The 19,274-nt window shown below is 42.3% G+C and overlaps 1 protein-coding gene across 2 annotated transcripts in view; it reads right to left on the reverse strand.

Moving 5' to 3' along the window:
- The window catches only part of LOC112057661 (uncharacterized), a 108,663-nt gene extending 90,020 nt beyond the window's left edge, over positions 1-18,643 (reverse strand). The window contains exon 1 of one of the 2 annotated variants that reach the window (XM_052885390.1): positions 13,762-18,643. In XM_052885390.1, the coding sequence (XP_052741350.1) occupies positions 13,762-17,419 (3,658 nt within the window). In that variant the 5' untranslated portion in view covers positions 17,420-18,643. Of the gene's footprint in view, positions 1-13,757 lie in introns of both variants that reach the window. The other variant, XM_052885389.1, reaches the window with a different exon arrangement.
- Between the last annotated feature and the right edge of the window lie 631 nt (positions 18,644-19,274).

The raw sequence follows: 19,274 nt of genomic DNA on the forward strand, positions 1-19,274 counted from the left end.
CCGGAAAATTCAATAATAGTGACTTCACTATTGGTCATTTCGAAAAGTAACGTTTTCAGAAATAGTTATTCAAACAAAATTACGTTAATTATAAACGTCATTTCGTTATTTAAATATGTCAGATGATTGAACTCGTAAAAACGAAAAATCACAGCAACTTGATGTACACTGAAGTTATTAATGCGCCATTTCGTCATTAATTAATTAGGGATGATGACAGTTTTTAAATTGTATATAAATTAAGAGTATACTAATAGTAAAGCAATTTTGTAAAAGGAACAGGGTATCTGCGATCATTACTTTCGGAGCTACAGGGATTTAGAGTCAGATTTGTGGCGCTGCCGCGGATTCCTGAAAAACGCCCCATACAAAATGGCACGAACTAATGACGTCGTAGGCAATGTAATGATCGTTAGATTTGTATGTGCGTTCAAACAAAATTACTAATATCTTTGTTATTTGTGCGTTTATGTTTATAGTTCATTTATTAAAAAATGTCACATTTAATGTAAGGAAGCTAAAACTGTATGAATTTTCATCTAATTACGAGAAAATATTAATCTAATCTAATTTTTTTTGCAAATATCTATACAATCTTTGCTTTTTATGTATAAATTAGTTAACATTGACCCTATTTACCCGAATTTATCATAAAAACCAATATATTCAAACCTAGTCATCATTCATGTGATATAGTCAATGTTTTAAATCGATATATTATACATGCCTAATTAAACTGCTGGTCCAATAGTGGCTCATGTTTCTACCCAGTAACTACGGAATCCTATTTCTATTGCGCGGGTCCATTTTGGTAGCACTTGGCTGATTGGGTGTTGTTATGAACTGTTGTAGTGGTCCACTCAAGAACGCTAATGACAATGAATAATGATGATGATGATGATTCGACTTAGTAACTACGGAACCCGCTACTGTGCGTGGCCAGACGAACTTGGCGAAATAATGTGGGTGTTATTATGAAAGCGTGGGAAGGATCGTGAAAAACAGATTTTCCTCCTTTTCTTCCCGAAGGTCTTTAATTAAATTAATATCTGTACAAATTATTTATTTATTCGGAGCTATTTTTAGCGACCCCTGGGTCCCTTGGCAAACGCCTACTCTGTTACAAAATACTTATACCTATTGATAATGAATGACCTACTTACGAGTATTAAAAGGAAGAGGATTTTGCTAAAGATCTCACGGAAGTAATATTTATATATCTCATTTGAAATATTCACCTATTCAAATTTATTTCGACATTTTACCCTTAGCTACAATTATAAAATGTTTTTGCAATCATTTTACATGGTTATTTCAACGAAATTACGTGAATGACGTCATTTTACAACAAGTGGCATTTACTTAGAACATTAGTGGCAGTGGTAAGCAGTAAAGTAAAGCCACGCTCTTTACGAGTATATGTGACGGGATATGAAGTTAAGCCCACTACAATCTCACCTGATGGTAAGTGATGATGCAATCTAAGTTGGAAGCGGGCTAACTTGTTAGGAGGAGGATGAAAATCCACACCTCTTTAGGTATAGAACACTAAACGCTTGGCGGCTCCCACCAGCCGATGTTTTGCCGACCTCACTTAAAAAAAAGGAGATGATAATGTACCGTTATGTAGAAAATATGTAGGCAGTCAAAGTCACCCACAGTGACTAGTGAGCTATATTATTATTATTGATTTATTATTAAAATCAATTCAATACAACAACAACATGGAAATATGGCCAAGATGGCGGCTTCCCACGGCTCTAACAAAAGTACTTTATTTATATGTCCTACCGTTTAGACTGCCTGAATTATTTATACGTCATTAGTACTTAGCGGAACAGAGGCCTTCGGGCGGAATTTTAAATGGCCGCTGAAGTACTTCATTGTACACTGGCCTCTAACCGCGACTTTGTTTGCGTCGGCTTTTTTCTGTTGTACACAACATTTGAGGGAATCAGAGGCGTCTTTAACTATGGTGCAGGGGGTGCTTTGCACCCGGGCGCCGCGATCCTAAGGGCGCCCGAACACTACTATTTCGTATTCAAATTAAACATTTTCTTCATTTTCCACAAAGTTGTGGTACCTACGTTATTTTTGTTAACTCATCCATTCATAAAATTCATTTTACTATTACTAATTTAATACGAATACATTCAGGTGAATGTATACGTATTAAATTATGTATAGACAGACAATATAAATCTTAAGTAGGTTACTTAAGTAATAAACTCACTGTTCAACACATAGGCTAATTTCATCTTATTTTTTTTTAATTTTCATCCCGGAAAAATCCATGGTTCCCCAGGGATTTGTGAAAAACACAATTTCAAGCGTACGAAGTAGCGGGCGTCCGCTAGTTTTAAATATAATATCAGCTTTAATAAACATCATCATCATTATCAACCCATATTCGGCGCACTGCTGAGCACGAGTCTCCTCTCAGAATGAATGGGCCAATAGTCCACCACGCTGGCCCAATGCGGATTGGCAGACTTCACACACGCAGAAAATTAAGAAAATTCTCAGGTATGCAGGTTTCCTCACGATGTTTTTCTTTCACCGTTTGAGACACGTGATATTTAATTTATTAAAATGCACTCAACTGAAAAGTTGGAGGTGCATGCCCCGGACCGGATTCGAACCCATTCCCTCCTGAATCCAAGACTGGGATCAATTGCACTTGGCTATCTCCGCTCATAATACGTCACGGCTTTAATAATACTAAATTATTAATTACTAGCCGACGCCCGCGACTTCCTCCGCGTGAAACTCGATGTAAACTTTCAACTACCCCTATCCTACCCCTACCCTACCCTTCTCCTACCCTTCTCCTACCAAATATCTTAAGGAACCCTATTTTTTTCCAAAATAAAATTTAGCCTATGTTACTTGTGAATAATGTAGCTTTCGAATGGTGAAAGAATATTTAAAATTGAGCCTATTCATTACAATCAAACAAACAAACAAAGTTTTCCTCTTTAAATATTAGTATAGATTAAAAACTTCTACGTCTTGGAAATAAAATGTCTCTAAATACGGCAATTTGAAAACTGCAACTTAGCTATGCCTCCCTAATTGTTAGGTTTAAGTTATGACCTACATGCAGGCTTCCACCGTCGCCATTACTTGTCCTTCGCTGAATTTATAACGAGGCAATTTCTTTGCAATTTTGTTGGGCGGGGTTAGACTCAATAACCTATCGACTCAAGGGTTAATTTGAAATCCAAGTGGTCCGAAGTTTCTTGTAATTCTTCTAGCATCTAGGTAAATGTGGTAGCAGACTATACTCAATATTAGCCGACGCCCGCGCAGTTCCCGTTTCGGTGAGAATCTATACTAATATTATAAAGCTGAAGAGTTTGTTCGTATGTTTGTTTGTTTGATTGAACGCGCTAATCTCAGGAACTACTGGTCCGTTAGATAGCCCATTTACCGAGGAAGGCTATAGGCTATATTTTATTCCTGTATTTCTACGGGTGAAACCGCGCGGCATCTACTAGTACGGGGATAAAATATACCCTATGACGTTCACAAACAAGTTAACCCTCTCCGCTATGACATTTGGGTATAAATGGAATATCATAACTAATAACTTTTAACTAATTTGTAGATGGCTCAAGATGACCTGAAAAGGGTTAATTATGTATTTCGGTGTACAATTTACAACACGAGCCACAATCGAGTGGCATTGCAGGTTAATTCACTATATTTGACGTATGCTAGTTGACATATGTGAAATTGAGATTCTATAAAACAAATGTCATCCGGTGCTTACTGGTGGATACTGTATGGACAGTATGTAGATGACACTTTGTCAATTGATTTGATGTTTATTTTAATAGGTAGATAATAAAGACCAAAAAAGTGAATAGACCACCTGATGTTTTTTCAACGAAGTTACGTAAATGACGTCATTTTACATCATGTACGTACCTTAATTAAAATATTAGTCATAGTGGCAAGAAGTAACATTATAGCCTCACTCTTTATGGGTTAAAGGATATGAAGATTTACCCACCTTCGTCATCAACCCATATTCGGCTCACTGCTGAGCTCGAGTCTCCTCTCAGAATGAGAGGGGTTAGGCCAATAATCCACCCCGCTGGCCTAATGCGGATTGGCAGACTTCACACACGCAGAGAATTAAGATAATTCTCTGGTATGCAGGTTTCCTCACGATGTTTTCCTTCACCGATTGAGACACGTGATATTTAATTTCTTAAAAGTGATATTTAATTTCTTAAAATTTACCCACCACGCTGATCCAATGTGGGTTGGTAGGGCCTCGTGATCCCAAACTATATAGATTACTAACCACTGGATCAAAGAGACTCGAAATTAACACGAGCAAAGCCGTCTGCGAAACCATGTATTTTTAAAGTTGTTTATTGACATCATAATCCCTTCGCCTGCAATATTAATGTCCCAGTAGCAGTGAGCCACGTCAGTGCTACAGGCAGCGACTTAATGTTAGACATTAAAAATTCTATTTCTGTAGGCCACTTTCGTAATCAATACGTCCAGCACCTAACTGGCATGACTGGGGCAGGTGGTGGTTCCCATGATGCTTTCTTATGACAAAAGTAATTTACTAATTATAGAAAGAAATAAAAGAAATTTAAAAACTTGTGCAATAGATCACAATGTGTGACACTAATTTGTAGTGTCCTGATGTCATAAACAGTCGTTGCTCGAGTAGTTGGCTTTTGCGACTTCGTATCGCATGATGACCTAATTTCGAATCTTTGGTCGGGTTGTTTTTTTTTTTAATAGGGTAGTTGACTCATATCAAATTTAATATAAACAATATTAATTTCGTATACTTAGTAGGTCCGAAATATTACAAATAAAAGTTAAGGATTTCATATACAATTTATATATTATAAATAAAAAAAATTGTAGTACATGGAATAAGGGTCCATAATAAAAGTTAAGGATTTCATAGAAAATATAATTTTAATATTACGTATTTTTTTAAATTTTTTGAACGTCAAAAACGCTGTCGTCCACTTTGTGACGTCATTAACACACTTGATGTACTAAATGTCGAACTAACTGTCAACTAATAGGTATTTTTGTCAAACGCTCCATTTGTATAGGATTTATAATAGTGACGTCATGAAACAGTTGAATATATACTGTCATGATCGACAGGCGTTTTGGCTCGTATTGTCAAAAACATAGTTATAAACTAAAATTTTCATGAAATCACTTCTCACTAAAATATGAAAAAGTTTTTTTAATCTAGTAGAACGATAATGAACTATTTAAGTTAATTAAAAAAAAGTGTAAACTAACCTATTCTTAGTATGAGCCCAGAGTCCCAATGTTGGATTTGTTCCCATCCAAGAAAACGATGATGATGATGAGAGATATTAAGTCGACAGTTTTGATCATTTTAATTAACTAGCAGCCTCCCCACGGCTGCACCCCCGTAGTCCCCGTTCTCGTGAAAGTATAGCCTATGACACTCACAAATATATGGCTTACCATTGGTACAAGAATTTTCAAAATTGGTTCAGTAGATTCAGAGATAACTCCTACCACCTCACGAACTTTACCTCTAATATTGGTATTGACAACTAAAGCAGTTTGCCCAACCATACTACCAAGTGGTTCCGGTTTTCCATTGGTGAACTTAAATTAATTAATTAATTAATGTTGTCTTTAAAAAAAAAAAAACTCACCGATCATCTGTCGGTGAGTTCTTTCCGAGTGAATTAAGTTAAGTTATACCTGTTCTTTTGTTCCTTGTGTGATATTTGACTGTTTACAGGTTTTTTAGTTTTTAGTGAATGTTGTGTGCACTTGTCATAGATGTACGTATAAGTCAATGTGAGCTAGTTATATATTATTTGTGTATGTCTCTATATGTATATTGTAAGTGTACGTAAATAAATAAATAAATTTTCAAAATTGGTTTAGTAGATTCCGAGATTACTCCCTTCACGAACTTTGCCTTTTTATAATATTAGTATAGAAGTATAGTTAACTAAATAAGCCGTAATGGACCATACTACTCAGTTGTTCCGGTTTTCACTGCGGCTCGCTAGCAGCAGAATGGAACTGTGCCGCGCGCCTAATGATGGTAATGACATTACCGTTCGCTTTTATTTAGATTACGGTAAGTTTTTCCCATTGTACCTTTGTCCACCATAACAACGATGTTTGGAGGCTATGGGATTGGCTTTCATCTGCTCACACATTAGTACTCTTACTTACTTACGATGAAAAGGAAAAGGAAAATTCTAAGTTTCTTGCTGGCTCTACTTTAGTAGAATCTTCCAAATCGATAGTAGAACTTGACATAATTTTGAAGTAAGTAGGTATTTGTAACCAATATATTAATTTACTCTTTGTGGTAAAGGTAGTAGGTAGGCTACACGACATTAAATTAATTTTTGGTTGTTTTTTAAATTTGTGAAATGTGCATTTAGCTTTAAGAATCAAATATTCCCAAGGATCATAGGCGTTGAAATGACCCCAACACCGGAAAATCCAGCGTCTACCCACACCAACGAGGCAGTTCAAAGTTTTACTAACAGATTGAAAGAAACGAAGAATTTTCTTAATGATAGAAAAGCCATTACAGAAAGGTTCGTAGATATGCAGTGCAACGAATGGCGAAATAAATCAAATTTACGATCCTCTCCAAATCGTTGAGTTTTATCATTATCAGGCTATTTTGACAGACCACTTCATAGCCAAGCCTTCCCTCTTTATACGAGAGGGGGTATGGGGTCCCTGGAGAGTAGAGACTAATGTTGAACTCTTTTACTATCACCATCAAATGAAAACAAAAAAAATAATTTCCTGGCTAATGTTGTTATTGATAATACCAGCCGGGCTAGCATGGGCAAGGGATAAAATTTTTATCCACCCATTATATCCACTGACTAAGGATATAAATCCACCCGTCATAGCATGGCCACAAGGGAAAGACAAATTAATCCCCGATTGACATTACGCGTGGAGATCTTTTCCTCGACTATGGCATATGGAGTGGATAAAATGATATACTTTGGGACTTTTGACATTTAAACGCGATAAATTTATCCCTGTGCAGTTGATGTGGGGATAAAACTTTACTTAAAAAAACAATTATGTCTCGCATGTTTTGGTCTTTAACAATTGCTTCGCAATATGGGGTAGGGTAGGGGTAAGGTAGGGGTGGGGTAGGGGTGGGGTAGGGGTGGGGTAGGGGTGGAGTAGGGTAGGGGTGGGGTAGGGGGGAGGGTTGGTGTAGGGGTGGGGGAGGGGGGAGGGGGGGTTAGGGGCGGGGTAGGGTTGGGGTAGGGGTGGGGTAGGGTAGGGGTAGGTGTGGGGTAGGGTAGGGGTGGGGTAGGGGTGGTGTAGGTGTGGGGTAGGGGGGGGGTAGGGTTGGTGTAGGGGCGGGGGAGGGGGGAGGGGGGAGGGGGGTTAGGGGCGGGGTAGGGTTGGGGTAGGGTAGGGGTAGGGTAGGGCAGGGGTAGGGTAGGGGTAGGGCAGGGGTAGGGTAGGGGTAGGGTAGGGGTAGGGTAGGGGTAGGGCAGGGGTAGGGTAGGGGTAGAGGTAAAGAAGGGTAGAGTAGGGATAGAGAACAAGTGCACTTATGTCAAAACGAAGCTTGACCGGGTCCGCTAGTATGATAGATACTATAGATACGTACTACAAACCACGGCAAAAAACAATCACCAAACAAAACAATGCCAACAGAAAACAGATAAATAATATGCACAAAAAAACCAAATATTATCAAATTTACGTTTATTTCGGACTATTAATATACCTAATGCCAATTTATAAGATATATACAAATGGGTTGACAAGTCTTTCCCTCCGTTTATCCACCGGGGATATTATATCCACCGACGTGCCCATGCGCGGTGAGTGGATAAAACGAGTGTGGGGGATAAACGTTTTATCCTCTCCCCGTGGATAAATTTCTCCCTTGCCCGTGCTAGCCCTGCTGGAGTCGAATACACGACCTCACGTGATCCGAAGCTACATACTCGTAGGCTAACCACTGGCCCAAAGAGACGGTCTGGGTTTAACAATTCATAAAATCGCGGTTAAAATATATTCGCATATTTATAACGAAAGAAACATTTCAAAATCTGCTACGTCTATTTAGATATTTGCCCCCAATAATATTTTATCTATCATTGTTTGCCCCAAATTCCCAAATATCTAAAAAGTCATTTCTGAAATGGAAATCTATTCTCATCTAGACTAAAACTAGTCCATATCTGTCCGGTCTGACCCAATTTTGGGTACAGATTTGGAATTATTGAACAGTTAAGATTGGTCGATGCAAAATATGTCGACACCATTAGTGGAATATTTTTATTAGTACCATTCTGGATGCCGAGTCACAAATATTTATGACTATATACCACCCAGGTATTTTCAGACCTAATATGGATTATTATTAATTCATTTATCATATAATCAAGTGATAAGTAAATTAGGCTATCTAACTTTAATATAGAAGGATAAAGTTTAAATAGTTATGAATAATCTTTATAAAATCTAAGTTTGAGATAAATTTTTTAAAATTCTTTTAAATAAATTTGTTTATTATTTACTTGTCTGTAATTACGTAATCCTATTACGTAATTACATTAAAACATAATCATTATTATGATTATGTTTTTACGTACCTAGTACTCGTATGTATGTTTCTTCTGGCATAATACATTTTATATTATTCTCATTTGTGAACGATTTATTAGAAAGAAAATTAGACACACTTTTGTGTGTGTCTAATTTTTAACATCATTATCATTATCAACCCATATTCGGCTCACTGCTAAGCACGTGTCTCCTTTTAGAATGAGAGGGGTTAGGCCAATAGTCCATTACGCTGGCCCGATTGACAGACTCCACACACGTAGCGAATTAAGTAAATTCTCAGGTATACAGGTTTAATCATGATGTTTTTCCTTCACCGTTTGAGTCACGTGATATTTCATTTCTCAAAATAGCATGCCCCGGACCGGATTCGAACATACGCCCTCCGGTATCAGAGGCAGAGGTCTCATCCACTAGCCCTGTGGAAAAATAGATAGATGATGTGTGTGAAATAGTCTCCACTCAGCATGTGCTACGCTCATAACGCAAAATGCAAAAAAACCATAATTACTTTTCACACAAACCAGGACTAGAACCCAGGACGTTAATATACCAAGGACACCATTGAAAACAACGAGGCAGTTGTATTTAAACCTTGATATTAGGCAATCCAAAGGGGAACATACACTGTGTGTGGCATTTGGTTAGTAAAATACGTATTTTCAGGTAAATGCCACACTGGTAATATACTGCATATTGTGAAATAGCTGGTTAGTGGGTTCCCAATGATTTATTGTTACCACTCAGTGACATTTTGTCGTTAAGGCTATCTTACACTAATCACATCAAAATAATATTTAATTTGTTTCAAGTAGGTATGATATTGTACAAAAACTTTTAAAAAGTCTTCTAATTTTTTTTGTATCCTTTACAAGTTAGCCTTTGACTACAATCTCAGCTGATGGTAAGTGATGATGTAATCTAAGATGGAAGCGGGCTAACTTGTTAGGAGGAGGATGGAAATCAACACCCCTTTCGGTTTCTACACGGCATCGTACCGGAACGCTAAACTTCTTGACGGTACGTCTTTGCCGGTTGGTAACTAGCCACGGCCGAAGCCGCCCACCAGACCTGGATCAATTAAGAAAACCTCAACCAGCCTAGCCGAGGATCGAACCTAGGACCTCTGTCTTGTAAATCCACCGCGCATTCCACTGCGACACGGAGGCCTTCAAAGTCGGTGGATACTGACTCTACCACAAGGAGCTGGTGATACGAAGCTATGTAGAATAACCACGGCACCAGTGAAGTTATATTTAGTACATAATGAATAACTAGCGGACGCCCGCGACTTCATCCGTTTGGATTTTACTTTTTCACAAATACCTCGGGATAAAACTATGTGTCAATCCAGACTATAATCTATCTCTACTTCAAATTTCAGGTGATTCGGTTTAGTAGCCGAGGCGTTAAAGAGTAACAAACACTCATACCATCAAAATCATAAGGTTTTCGTAAATCTCGTGAATTCAAGAATTTTTTCGGGATAAAAAGTAGCCGACGTGTTAATCCAGAGTAAAATCTATTTCCATTTCAAATTTCAGCCAAATCGGTTCAGTAGTTGCGGCGTTAAAGAGTAACAAACATCCAAACAAACATCCAAACATCGATACAAACTTTTGCGTTTATAATATTAGTACGAAGTAGGAATAATCAATCGGTTACTGAAGACTTCATTAGAGAAAGTTATAAACAACAGAAATAGAACAACCATGATTTTCCATTCAGAATTAATATTTAAAAAAAAACATAAATAACAAAAGAGAAAATATATAATGAACATAAACTAACAGGTACTTATAAGGTAGTGGATATAATGAGAGTTTTTGTAAAGCTTAACATAAAAAGTACCTTTGTAATTGAGTTCTCGCTAACTAATACTTGTTTGGATTTTAATTCTTTTTCAAAACCCGAGGGGATTGTATACTGCGCGAGTGCAAAGGGTTGGAAAACTTTGTCCATTTAAAAAAGGGGTTGTTTTAATGAAAGTTTTTCCTTTAACGTACCTAATCCAACTCTGTCGGGTCGGTGAAAATTCCGAATTAGGACACGATGGGAACCTACTTATAGTAGGGGAGCCAAAGAGGGAAATTTTGGATTCACTTGAACAAGGCTGAATAGTTTCTTTGCTGCTGAATACTTACCAAGTATGAGTTCTTATTGGTGGATACATTTTGGGCATCCCAAAAAAAAAAAAACAAATTGAGTAATAGTTAACCAGCACGTCAGATAAGGATAAGGTGGTTTAGTTTAATAGGTAAAGTGCGCATTCCAAAATTCTGATGATTTGACCGTAACCTTTAGGGTTATAAAGTCGTAAAATAAAAACATTTTATTCCTGTTCTCGAGCTCTATACGGGGTTCTATTAAAGCAACATAATTCTGGATTACATACTTACTAAAAAAAATATTTTCCGACAAGTACCGCAAGTAAAACTAATAAAAATTGTCTTTGAAATTTGTATATTCTTTTAAACACCGCTGAAAGACGAAAATAGTACGTAACCTATTTTTCCTATTACCCAATCATACCAAATATAATAATGGGTCCCTGCGACGCAGTAAATCCACATTTAGAATCATGGGTTCCTTATATAGGTATATTGTCCACAATATCTATATGTCATCAACCCATATTCGGCTCACTGCTGAGCTCGAGTCTCCTCTCAGAATGAGAGGGGTAAGGCCATTAGTCCACCACGCTGGCCCAATGCGGATTGGCAGACTTCACACACTCAGAGAATTAAGAATATTCTCTGGTATGCAGGTTTCCTCACGATGTTTTCCTTCACCGATTGAGCCACGTGATATTTAATTTCTTAAAATGCACATAACTGAAAAGTTGGAGGTGCATACCCCGGACCGGATTCGAACCCACACCCTCCGGAATCGGAGGCAGAGGTCATATCCACTGGGCTATCACGGCTTAATATATCTATATACTAATATTATAAAGAGGGAAAGTTTGTGATATTGTAGGGGTAATCTCTGGATCTACTGAAGCGATTTAAAAAAATATTTAACTACTAGAAAGCCGCGTTATTTGTGAGTGTCATATGCTATATTTTATCCCCGTATTCTCACGGGAACGGGCACGATGCGGGTGAAACCGCGGGACGTTGGCTGGTTTCTTAAAACCAAGGCCACCACCATCCAAACTCCTTACCTATGGCATACATACAAACTGTACAAACTGGAAAATTTCTTCGTACCTAAATTGAGGATTCACTACAGGTTCGTGATGAATCCTCGACACTTCATTTTTGCATCTATGAAGCGCACTAATAATAATTTATAGCGAAAAGCTTCCACAACACCTTAAGAAGCTTTCACTTAACCGCTGTATCAAGGGTTGGACGCAGAAGGCTTCTTCGGAAGCTTCTCAGACGGCGCGTATTGTGATTAGGAGGAGGAGTTGCCGAGTCCTGATGGTAGGAGCATAGGCTGTCAAATTTTTAACCTTTATCAAATGTGGTATGTGGCTATTCCAGGTCTTCGTTCTATAAGTCTTATCCCAGCAACGTGGCGGTGTTATTTCCTTAGTCACAACCATACTCTACATATTGTCATTACGCTGTTTCAACAAGAGCAAGCGGAACCCTAATTATGCGCATATATGTTCGTACATACATTATTGATATCCTGTCACGTCGCTGTATGTAGATTATTATTATGTTTGCCGCTATTGTTATGTTAATATATATGACATCGTGTATTGTGGTAGCAATTATGAAATATTAATGCCTACATTTTTTTAGGAATATATGTTCTTTTATACTAAAATCCATCTAATTCCAAGTTCCAACATATTTAAACAATAGGTATAGGTTCTCATGAAAATATAACCTATGACATTCACAAATAACGTGGCTTTCTAGTAATGGAAGAATTTTCAAAATCGGTTCAGTACATCCAGAGATTATAATTAAATGAATAAATTTAATTCACTGTAACAAGAGTCCTAGTTTTTAGGTATATCCGGTAAATTAATAAAGATCTAGGAAGAAATGACTATAGTTACAGTGTGTGTTTAGGTAATTGTGTATAATTGAGAGTGTGCGGAATCCAGACACGAGTAACTCGACTTTGCTGTGATATTTGTATGAAAACATTGTATTAAATACGTATGTCTAATTTTCTACGGCACTACCCGTGCGGATAAATAATAATGGGATTAATAAAAATGGCGTCTCATAAATGAATTCATTGTTATAGATGATAATAGATATATATATAGATGTAAGAATGTAGTTGACGAGGTCGGAGTTGAGGCTGTTTGACGACCTCTCTGGCACTAGGGCGAATCCCAGTTCGGTTTTGTTAGGAATCGGCCGTGGCTAGTTACCACCCTACCGACAAAGACGTACCGCCAAGCGATTTAGCGTTCTAGTACAATGCAGCGATCTGTAACGATGTTTTTCGAAGGGTTGACGCGAAGTTCAGTATCGATGACATGATTTTTCATATTATTCCGAGGAAAATATGGAAATAATAGGTAATATAGTTTATCTACGAGTATAATATAAATTATATCTAATTTAGTTTATCTCGTTAATATATTTACAAGTAACTTTAGTTGGTAGCTAGGTATTATAATACTCGTAGTTACTTGGAAATTAAGAATGTAAAAATTAAAATAAAAGTTGCTAAATATAGGTATTTACAAAACTTGGGTATCTATACTTAATGAAAATCTATTGTTAAAATATGATAATTTGTATGTTATTTGCGTAATCATATTCCTGTTCAAGGTACCTTCAAATTAACGGAGACCAAATAGCTGTATCTATTTAAAATGTGTTTCACAGTTATCTAAATATGTTTATAAATCCTGTAAGGAAAAAAAAAAAAAAAATTATACCCATGTACAATCCACTTTACATTCTCAGTAATTTGCGTTGAAAAATATGAATGATTTGATTACTGAGTGACTGAGAAAACTTAATGATTTCATAACGAAGTGAGCATGCTTCCGGACCTACGATGTGAGGATGACATTGAAAGGTTTGTGAAAATTGCAACTGCAATAGATAGTTCACCTGACAATATAATCCGTATGATTTCCGCAATATAGAAAGTAGACTGTCGGTACATCAATCGGTATAGAATCGCACAATAGACTACATGTAAAGATAAAAACTCACTTGCCGAACAGGGGGTGCCACAGGTGGAAGGACGCGGGGTCGTGCGGGTGCGGCGGCAGCTGCGCGGCGGGCTCGCCCGGCGTCGTGCTGCCCACCTCGGGCTCCTCGCGGCGCCGGTGCGCCGTGGGGGTGCTCGACGCGCGCCGGGCCCCGACCCCCGACGCCGCCGCCGCAGAGGGCTCCAGCAGATTGTGCAACGACTTGACGCTGATGCGAGGCCGCGGGGAGTCTTGCGAGGCGTGGCGCTGGTTCTGACTCTCCGCCTGTTTCAGCGATTGCAAGTAGTTGTTGTTCGGGTAGTACGGCGAGCTCGGACTCTTCTGCTGTCCGGTGCGCGGTGACCGCTGGTTCCCCATCATCGAAGGGTTGAAGTAGGGGATCTGGAGCCCGGGCAGGGGCACGTTCGGCCGGACGTTCGGGGTCATGCCCGGGTACATGCCCTGCAGGAACGGGTGGTGGGCCATCCCTCGCTGGTTGTAGCTGTGAGCTATCGGACTCGTGCGGGCGGACGAGTGAGTCTTGGTCGGGTGGCTCTTCGTGGAATGTACGTACGGGTTCTGGACGGCTCCTTCGCTGGACTTGGACAACTCTTTCAACTGTTCCACCGACGCCCCTTTCGACCGGTTGTGGGAGGCGTTCGCGTGCGACATCGCCTCCTGCCACATGGCCATCTGCAGCCCGTTGTCGTAATCCAAGGGAGGCATTACCGCGAAGCTGCGCTGGGGCATGAAGCGATGGGATGGGTTGAACATCTGCGAGAGTTCCGGATAGTTCGGTCCGGTGTAACCGGCCGAATTTAAAGCTTTCAGGAAATCCATGTTCTGGGAACACGCCGCCATAGCTTCTAGCTGGCTCAGGTACGGCAGCCACAGCATCTGGTTGAGCGCGGCTGACGTGGCGGCGTCTATGTCGCCGGCGAGAGCGTCCATCGAAGGGATGGGCTTGGGTTGGCCGGTCTGATCGGGCTGCGGCGTGCCCGGCTGTTTGGACGACGTGATCGATTTAGGGTCTTTGTCTTTCGGAGGTCTGGGTGACGGTGATTTCATCTCCTCGTTCTCCAGGATCGTCTCCAGTTGCGATAACGACACGACTAGTATGTCAGGGTCCTGCAGAACGGCGGGGTAGGCGAACGCCTGCGGCAGGCGCAGCTCCGGCCTCTGCATCAGCAGGGCCGGTATGTTTTGGCCGGGGTTGAGCAGAATACCGTTCAGTTTATCCTTGGGAATCAGTAAAGGATCTGGAACGTTGAATTCGGGATTCGATTTCAAAACTAATAATTGTTTAAGTGGACTCGCATCGTCTGAGGGCGTTTTGGCCATTTTCATATCAGGTTTTTTGACTTGTTCTTCTGTTTTGAATACTTTGCTAACTTTCGCCAACTCTTCCGAAGATTCATGCTTCATTTTTTTTTCCTGGGGCTCTCCGAATTCCTTGTTCAATTTCTTCATTTCGTCCGAGCAACTGGAGACCGTCGGACTGGCCGATTTTCGATGTTTACCGAGATTGAGGGGCTCGCATTGCTGTTTCGTTATCGTCACTTCCGAGGTATACATCTTGGGAGAGGGTGACGAGAGCAGCGTCTCCAAGAATAATGTTTGTTTGCTTTTAGTCAGAGGCATAGTGAAGATTTCCGGTGAGCTCGGTACGGCTGGAATGCCGCTGGGCTGGGGCGATTGCATCGCGTCCGACTCCCTCGATGGTGCGCGGGGAACTTCTGTCCTTCGCGGTGACGCCTGCGGTGTGGGCAACCGCCTGTGCACGGTCAGGTCCCTCGGCTGCTCCTCACTCTTTATCGACATGTTGTCTTCGAAGTGAGGAGTGTCGGTATCGCACGGAGCTATCAGAGGTGTGACAGATTTGTCAACGTTCTTTATACTCAAATCTGTGGGTACCAAATCTTCGTTCACCGGCTCTTCGCGATGATCTATATCGCCGTTGTTGTCATCGGCCGGCTCGTCGGTAGTTTTTTCAACTTCCTCCTCGTTGGTTTCTTCTATGTTTTGTTCGTCGTCTGCTTTTGTACATAGTTCTTCACAAGTTTGTAAACACTCACCGCTGGTGACATCGTCAGAGGTTTGGATGGGTGTATCAGCTTCACTTTGATCGGGCAACGCTTCCGGCTCAAGCTCGTGATAAGTTTTATTTTCAGAATCAGCGTCCAGAGAGTCAGGTACGCGTTCCGTGCACATGCCGTGCACGTTGTCAATGTCAGGATCTAGCGTTTTCTCAGCGCTCTCGGCGTCGTATTCCATTTGATCCAAGTCATTCATATCCTGCAACTCATTAGCTGCAGCAGTCAACGATTCCATCGGACACTGGGACGCGTCTTCCGGCGCGAACACTTCCTCGGACATGTACGACTGCTCGACTTGCGCGTGGCTCGCCTGCGACAGGTGGTCTCCTATGTGGTGCAGGTGCAGCAGGCCCTGCGCCGCGGTGATGCTGCTCTGTCCGGGTGATTCGAGAGTCTGCTCCAGTCGGTTCATGATTTCCGAAACGGGGGCGTCGCTCAGGAGCATGTCGTCCTCGACGCCGTACTCGCCGGTTCCGTGCACGAGGTGCGACAGCTTGTCCAGAGCCTGGTCTACCAGGATCTGATTATCTTCACAACCTTTCTCCACCAGGGACTCGAGCAACTCCTCGTCGTGGGGCCCGCCGAGCTCCGGCAGGTAGTGCGCCTCGCTGATCGTCTCGAAGAGATCCTTGTGCGCGCCCAGCTCGTCGGACGGCTCGGGCTCGCCCAGCTCGAACGACATGACGTCGCGCGCGACCTGCTCGGCCGGCAGGAACGAGTAGGCCGCGCCGTCCAGCTGCTGGTTGAACTCCAGCTCGGCCACGGCCAGCAGGTTGTCGAGCGGTGTGGGCTCGGGCGGCGCGCGCGGCACGGCGATCGTGTGCGACGGGATGTGCGACTCCAGGTCGGGCTGCCACAGCGCGGGCTCGGGCGCGCGCGCGCGGCGGCGCGAGCGGGCGCAGCGGCGGCGCCGGCGACGCTCGCGGGGGGCGCGCGCGGGCGGCGGGGGCACGCGGATCGCGTTGTAGATCTCGGTGCGCGGGATGACGCGCCAGCCGCTGGCGGTGCGCGCTAGGCGCAGGCGGTTGCGCGCGTCGTAGTCCTCGCAGCGGACCTCCTGCACGGTGCCGTCGAGCTGGCGCGCCCACAGGAACACGGGCCGCAGGCGCGGGCGCGGGGGCTCGGGCGGCGCGGGCGCGGCGCTGCGCGCGCGGCGCCGGGCGCGGGCGGAGGGGGCGCGGGGCGGGGGTGCGCTGCGGCCGCGCGCGGCATCGAGGCGGGCGGCGCGAGGCTCGCCGCCGCCGCCGAGCGCTCGCGGAGACACTCCGGCCGCCGCACGACACTCTCGGGCGACGACCACGCGAACGCGGCCCCGAGGCGGACTGGCGGCCGCGCTCGCCCCGCCCCCGCGCCCCCCGCGCGCGCCGCGCCCCGCCCAGCATCGATCGGCCGCCGCCTGCACGCCCTGCACCCGCCGCACGTAAACACCCGCCCGCCCCGCGCGCGCCGCCGCCTGCGTGCCCTCGTTAATCTTAAATCCATATCTGTGCGCCGCGGCGCTGCCCGGGGCGAGCGGCCCGGGCGAGCGGGAGCTGGCCCGCCCGGCTCGTCGCCGGCTCGGAGCGGGTGCTCGCCGCTTCGGGCTCATGTGGGGCTCATGTTAGTGAAACACGCAGAGGACGCACCGAGCGAGCTACACGCTCATCGGGCCACTCGGCCGAGCGCGCGGCGAGTCGTCGGCCGGAACCGCAGCCGGGGGTCATTACGGCCGGTAACGATCTCTAATCCGAGGGCATCGGACCCCCGTCTGCACTTTGCGGTCGAGCGACAATTTCACAGAGCGCACAATAATTGCCTATAGATATAGTCCGCGGAATTCCGCTTGCTATTTAAATACCTAACTGTTAGCTATGCACAAGTTCAATTACTCGCAAAGTAGTTTTGTATTTTAAAATAACCGATTTATTTTTAAACCTTTACTATTACACGGGTCCCGATTTCCTGTAGGTATTTTTAAAAATCTAGGAAATGACATTATCTGTGCTTAATTAATAATAATAGATGGCGCTGTTTTAGATACTTGCCCTGATGCATCGTGCATCGCCACCTCTCACCACACGTAGTAGTTCGAGCCTTTTCATGCAGATGGCGGTAACTCGCGATAGCAAGCAAACTTTAATGTTATTGTTTTCATTAACTATACTAATATTATAAATGCGAAAGTAAGTCTGTCTGTTACCTTTTCACGGCTAAACGGCTGAACCGATCAAGATGAACTTTGGTATAATGATAAATGAGACTTTGGAGGTAATTATAGGCTACTTTTGGACCCTAAAATAAAAAGGGGGTGAAATAGGGGTTAAAAGTTTTAGAGTTTTAAAAATTTGTTCAGAAATCATAAAAAAACACGAAATCTAATGTGTTTCAAGAATTTTTAAAATTCAACTCTTAAAGTAAAGGTGAAGTAGGGCTGAAAGTTAACATTGATTTTCACGCGGACGAAGTCGCGGGCGTCTGCTAGTTTTAAATAATTTATAGTGGTGATCTATTTAATTTTTTTTAATTCGTAATATTGAATTTCGATAGAAATATGAAGGACAACAATATCAGCTGTTTTGCAAATTTGCCTGAAACTTATAACATAGCAATTATCACTGGTGAATATTGTATTTACATAATGTAAAACACCCCATACAAAATGGCACGAAATAATGACGTCGTCGCTGAAAGACTAGCGAATAATTGATTTATTTTGCTACTCTGTGACTTCGTATAGGTATATTAAAATGAATCCATATATCTCTTAGTCACGCCATCACTCATAAAAAGCTGGACCGATTTCACGATTTTTTTTTTGTGTTTATGTCAGAAGGTTCCTATGACAGAAAAAATTTGAAAATTGCGCGGAAAATTAGAAAAAGGGGTAGGGGTAGTTGAAAGTTAACATCGAATTTCACGCTGACGAAGTCGCGGGCGTCCGCTAGTTAATTTATAAAAAAACTTCGTCTTCATCCGCGTGGAATTTAGTTTTTCACAAATCATGATGATGAGCCATGAAAACCATGGATTTTCCCGGGATAAAAAGTAGCCTATGTGTTAATCCAGGCTATAATATATCTTAACACCTAATTCGGTTCAGTACTCGAGGCGTGAAAGGGTAACAAACATTCATATCATCAATTTTTGCAAATCTCGGGAAACCATGGATTTTTCGGGATAAAAAGTAGCCTATGTGTCAATCCAGAGTAAAATCTATTTCCATTCCAAATTTCTGCCAAATCAGTAGTAGCGGCGTTAAAGAGTAACAAACATCCATACAAACTTTCGCGTTTATAATATTAGTAGGATTATAGGGTTAAATGAGCCGTGATAGCCCAGTGGATATGACCTCTGCCCCCGATTCCGGAGGGTGTGGGTTCGAATCCGGTCCGGGGTATGCACCTCCAACTTTTCAGTTGTGTGCATTTTAAGAAATTAAATATCACGTGTCTCAATCGGTGAAG

This window comes from Bicyclus anynana, chromosome 14, assembly GCF_947172395.1.
Source record: "Bicyclus anynana chromosome 14, ilBicAnyn1.1, whole genome shotgun sequence".
Classification (NCBI taxonomy): Eukaryota; Metazoa; Arthropoda; class Insecta; order Lepidoptera; family Nymphalidae; genus Bicyclus; species Bicyclus anynana.